A 6012-nucleotide genomic window follows, 5' to 3' on the forward strand; every position below is an offset into this window, starting at 1 on the left:
TAAAGGCAACGAGCACAAATAGTAATAAAACCTAATCTCTCTTCCGCCTGCCTCACTTCCGCATCTGACGCATGTCAGAAGGAAGGCTACCATATTACGGAACTCATAATTTCCGTTAGGCTCAAGATTGCACACATAAATCTTCCTTCTGTGTATTTCCATACCGAAATGTCAAGTTTAGTCTAAACTGACTAGTTACCTAATTTTTTTTTTAAAAGAAACTATGTTTTGTCATCATAAATGATGTGTTAGTAGAAAATTGAGAATAAAGATGTATCCAAAAGTGGTTATTAAAATAGCATAGTTGGTAATTTCACATCACCTTCAAAGTGGAGGTCGTGGGTCCAATTCACACTCGCAACAAAGCTGCATTAAAAAAAATGTATCCAAAAGAAACCAAGTACGATAGGTGAACCCTATTACTTATGTGACAATTATAGCAAATACGAGATGTAGTACGAAGTGAAACGCCCTCCTATGCCCATATGGCCAGAAGAGACATCGAAGCGGTGCCCAAAAGCAGAGAAACATTAGCCCCAAGCTGAAGCCTAAGATTAGTTTTCAATCTGGGGCTCTTAAAATCAGCGGCTAAAAGATCGACTAGTGCCATGTATATCAATATCCCAGCCGAAGCAGCGTTGAAAATCCCTTCCACTATCAAAGCAGTTGGGCTTTTCTCGTTATACACGTTTGATATTCCCATTCCGATCCCAATTCCTGCTGGTGTTGTGAGAGAGAAAAACAGTACCATTGTTGCTATAGCCTTGGACTTGAACTTTGCCTGGAATTAATCACGAAAAAGCATACTTCTTGTAACGTGTCTTAATAATTTTCAACTTAAGAAGATAGATATGCAATAGGATTATATGGTGAAAGAATTGTACGTATATGCTAGTGTGACATTTTCTTTCCCTGTAGGTGTCAAAGAAAATTTGCATAGACAGCCAGCTAGTTATTGAGAAATCAGAATTACATACTTCTATTTAGATATAAGTTATATTCGACCAGGAATGTATTTTTTTTTTATATAGGTGACGTTAGTTTTCTTGATTAATATTCGACGAAATGTTCAGAACCCACTACTAATAGCCTAATTAATTAGGATGATTATTATTATTATTATTTTGCTTAAAGTAATTATGATATATAGTAGAAAATGTATATAAACAAAGAAGTAAAAAATGTGTACCTGAGTAATGCATCCACCGAGACCCATGCCTTCAAAAAACTGATGGAAAGTTAAAGCTGTGACCAGAGGTTTGATTGTATTTGGGGTACACGACGCACCCAAAGAGATTCCTATAATCACTGAATGTACAACAATCCCAAGTTCTAATACCTGCACATCATTAATGACAATAGAATACTTTTGCAATTAATTGACATTCTCATTTTGTGCCTTAGACTCGAAAGAACAAACTATATATGCATATATAAAGCATTTCGGAGCTGTATATTCTTATATGTAATTCCTTGGTGTAAATTGTATCTCGTTAACCTTATGTGTAATTTTTTACTCATAAAAAGCAGAAAATAAAGTTTATTATTATTATTTTTTTTATCTAATATATACTCTTTAAGGGCCCACAATCCACTGTAGTAAACTCTTTTGACAAATAACAAAAAAAAAATAGGGGGCGAATTATTGAGTTCTTCTGTTTAATAAATCTGAGGAGACCTCGTCACATTGCACAAGAATAGTGAATCAGATTCCAGTTGAATGGAGTACGAAATCCAAAAAAATTATATGTTGCAAAGCACAATTCAATATGATATAAAAAATGAATGTTGAAGTTACCCCGAAACCCCGAAAGCAAAATTATATAAAATAATACATAATCTATCTTTAGCCATGAAGATAGACTTTTATTTGAAGGAAAAAAAAAAAAATATATATATATATATATATATATATATATATATATATATACCACATATCGATGCTTAGGAAAATAACAATCATATTGGCAGACAAGAAGGTATATATTGCTTAAAAAAAAGTGAGAACGATGCACGACACCCATGTAATAGTAATACATGGACATGCACAGTAAATACAAATATATATATATATATATATATATATATATATATATATTTTTTCAAGTTGCATATAGAGTGAAGGTCGACCCAAACCATGTTATGCACGTATAGTACAATATACATACCAGAGATATGACACGGTGGCAAGAGAGATCGGCGGACAAATCATCGTCGGAGACGAGGGAGGATCCGTGGGCATGGCCGTGGGAGGCGTGCGTGTGAACGGCCACGTGAGCGGCCTCCTCCGGCGCCACGTGGCATCCTGCGGAAGCAGCCAGCACTGGAAGGGCGGGCTTGTCGACGTGGCGGGGCTGCCTCTGGAAGAAGCCGGTGGCGAAGGTTTCGATCATGAGAGTGGCGGCGGCGGAGGCCATGGCGACGAAGCTGGCGAAAGGGAAGTCGCGCCAGGGCCCGGTGACAGCGAGGCACGGACTGTCCAGGCCGGCGAAGGCGTCGGGGAGGATGTGGACGAATCCCGTGGCCAGGATCACCCCCGCCGCGAACGCCTTCACCATGAAGAACACGTCGCTCTCCGGCCTCAGCGCCGGAATCTTCCGGCCAAGTATCGGCAGCGAAACCCCCGCCGCGCCGGCGCACAGGATCGACGCCATCGACACCAGCTTCAGCTGCAGAGCCTCCGCCTTGTCTCGGCCGGCGCTGGAGGCCGCCTCGTCGCACTCCGCCGAGACTGCCATCGGAGCCGCCGCCAGGGCCGAGCAGAGACAGAGGCAGAGGAGCGTCTGTGCTTGGTTCTTCTTCATCATGCTGATATTGGTTCGGTTTAGAAAGAGAGAGAGCCGGGGACTGATAATGATATGATCTGTTTGTTTTTGGTGATGGTTTTGGAATGCTGAGATTGTTGGTTTCTTTTTTTTGGGGTGTGAGAGGGTATTTATGAGGAGATTTCGAGGGACATAAAGCGTTGTAGTGTTGTAGAGTGGTGAAATGGCGACATGGAGTGGCAAAGATCAAGAAAAGTGAAGCTTGCTGAGGTGTACAAGTGTGAGGTAAGTGCAGGAGATGTCGACATTATGGCACCATAAATCACAACTTAATGAGTGACAATGTACAATGTTTTAGGGCTTTTGAGTGTAAAGCTTTGTATGAAGCTTTACTTAATTCTAATCTTTTCGGGCCACTATACCCTTTCTAGGCGCGTGTATCTCTCTAATACCTATCAGCGACGGTCGCTATTTTTTTTAATTTGTATGTGGCAAATTCGTGGCTTATTTTCATTGGTTCCCAACACATGACGTATAATGACCTGAATCTTTTGACGTATATATAAAAAAAATTACATTTTTACAACTTTACTTGCTTAAAAAAAAAAGTACAAATCATTGAGGGGAGAAATTTTTTTTCTCCTTTTTACTCTCAAAATGTCAAATTGTAATGATAATTTTACCCTTGTTTTAACTTTCATTATAACATGTTAATTTTTCTCATATAATAACCTCCATTTCTATCTCTTCATTAACGTCTTTTTTGTTCCATTCACTCCTCTCTCTCTCTCTCTCTCTCTCTCTCTCTCTCTCCATCTACTCCAACCATTCGTGTTTTTCATTTTCTCGCGAAGTAAAAAATAAAACAAAAAGCTCACCTTCCTTCGCCGACCCATTTTTCTTTCGTCGTCTTCTTCTTCTTCACTCTCCTTCGCTGACTCAAATGAAAAAGAAATCTGATCCCCCAACCAAGAAACCCATAAACCCTAGAAAGCGTGCGAAACACAATTCTCATCAAAGACCTACCAAAAAAAAACCTCCACCTGAGACACGTGCAACGTCACGTCGGATTCCACGAATGGGTCATGACGCTATAGCCGTAGTCGAGAAGAAGACGGCTCATTGATAAAGAAATCGATAATGCCGAAGAAGAGAAAACCATCAGCGCCGCCAAAGTCTTCTACCAAATGCCAGAAAACTGAGGATCTTGGATCGTCTTTCTCTTTTGATTTCGACATCGACGCATTCATCATGGTCTCGTGCAAAACAGATCCATGCCGGAAGGTTATTTTTTGTAATTAGGTCTAGATTTGTTTGTGTTTCCTATGGATTTTGATGGAGATTTTGGTGGTTTTCATAGATGTGGATTGTCGAATTTCGTGACTATATGTAAAAATGTGTTGATTTATAGAATTATTTTGGTATGAAAATTGTTAGAAATGTGCTATATTTCAGGAATTCAAATCACGAATTTTTTCAGTTTGCTAATACCCTAAATATTGTTGTTTTATTTAGTAGAAATGTGGCTGATAAATTGATTTTTGTGTATATACAGGTCTGGTTTATGTTGGTTTGAATGCTAGTTATATTGCTCTAGTTTGTGTTTTTTTTTGTTATTTTCTATTGATTTCGTGATCATTGTTGTCACGAAATCTAGTGATTATAGTGATTTTGTGACACAACATCATTTGTATATTAAGTACTTCATTGTTTTGTGACAACATTGTCAAGAACACAGTTGATTTCTTGACAATATTAATCACAGAGCAAGTGAATTTGTGATAAATGCGAGGTCACAAAAATTTCAAAAATTTTTGTGACAACATGTGACGAAACAACTGTTTTTGGGTACAATGTCGTCACTAAATCGACCAATTTTCGTGATTAGTATCAAAACTTATTGATCTTATTTCTATGATTTAATTTCAAGGTTGGAATTGCCATATAGAAGAAGAAGATATCAGAGAAGAATATTCTTTCAACTTTCACGGAAACTTGTATGGTTTCGAGGCAGAGACGGGCATGACCGCGAGTTAGAAAGCTCTATTCCAAAAATCATGTTTTGGGCAATTCCTAGACACACCCTTGATCACCAAATTATCCAGGATTATTAGTCCCCTGGTATTAAGATCAGGGTATTTCGACGGTGCTAGTACGTCAAATGAGTCTTTAATAATAGAGATTGGTGGACGACCTAATGAGTTCATGAAGTACCATTTAACTATGATCACGAGACTGAAGTTTGATCCGGACTACAGAGATCAGCCAGAGTATGAGGATGTAGTTTTAAAAGGGTTGTATGATGACACGCTCTGCAAAGGTGCGTTTTTCCAAAAAGATGGGAATATTATTGTCTTCATTGAGACCAGAAAGGATTGGTCATATGAAAAGAGAGTGAGACTTCTTCTCATTCACTTTTTGTACAACGTCTTCCTCACGACCGAGAAGACTCTCAAGTTTCCTACCACAAGCTACATTAAGATGGTGAATGATCCCAACGTGTTTGACACATATCCATGGGGCAACGTCGTATGGGACTTCTTCTTGGAGTTGGTGAACAACTTCTTTGCCAAGGCGAAGAACATAGTCTCCGAAAAGAACTCAAAACTTCATTTGCCGGATTTTCTGATCCCGCTCCAGATTTGGAGCTGTGAATGTATCCCACGCTTCTCGGAACTCAGGTATATAATAAGAATGCAACGCCATTGATTAGAAAATGGACTTTTGCAGAAGGACGGATCTTCGAAAACCAGCTCCAAAGAATTCTCTTTCAGGAGGTAATAATTTATCAATTCTAAAATATGCATTTATAGAATTTCAACTCTTATACGATTTTTTTTTCCCAGATCAACTTCAAGCTTATAGACGGTGAGGTCGAATCAGCGACGACTATCTGAAGACCACCCATCAGAGAAGAAGAGAAGGGAAATGACTATGGATGCTCATCGTCAAATCACGATGTAAATTTCTCTGAATATTATTCGTCATAACCTAGGAACAAAATGATATTATTTCTTGATAATCTAGTCATGAAATGATATTATTTTGTGACTCTGTTGTTACTGATTTGTGATTATTTCGTGAAAACATAGTCACGAAGTTATATTATTTCGTGACTATGATGTGACTGATTTATTATGACTTCATGGCAACATAGTCACGAAATTATATCATTTTGTTATTATGTTGTCACGAAATTGTTATGATTTTGTGACATTATAGTCACGAATTAATACCATTATTTGAT

At 38.3% G+C, this 6012-nt stretch overlaps 1 protein-coding gene across 1 annotated transcript; it reads right to left on the bottom strand.

Annotated features, from left to right (window-relative positions):
• Positions 1-247: 247 nt before the first annotated feature.
• On the bottom strand, positions 248-3002 carry LOC149385116 (zinc transporter 8-like). Its single transcript, XM_089627152.1, has 3 exons — positions 2169-3002; positions 1190-1339; positions 248-781 (listed from the first exon to the last, which is right to left on the bottom strand). Exons 1-3 carry the CDS (start codon positions 2805-2807, stop codon positions 476-478), a joined length of 1095 nt encoding a protein of 364 aa, XP_089483278.1. The 5' UTR covers positions 2808-3002; the 3' UTR covers positions 248-475.
• Between the last annotated feature and the right edge of the window lie 3010 nt (positions 3003-6012).

The sequence above is a fragment of the Urtica dioica genome, chromosome 9 (assembly GCF_054948205.1).
Source record: "Urtica dioica subsp. dioica isolate 48M chromosome 9, U.dioica_male_clone48M_v1_H2, whole genome shotgun sequence".
Classification (NCBI taxonomy): Eukaryota; Viridiplantae; Streptophyta; class Magnoliopsida; order Rosales; family Urticaceae; genus Urtica; species Urtica dioica.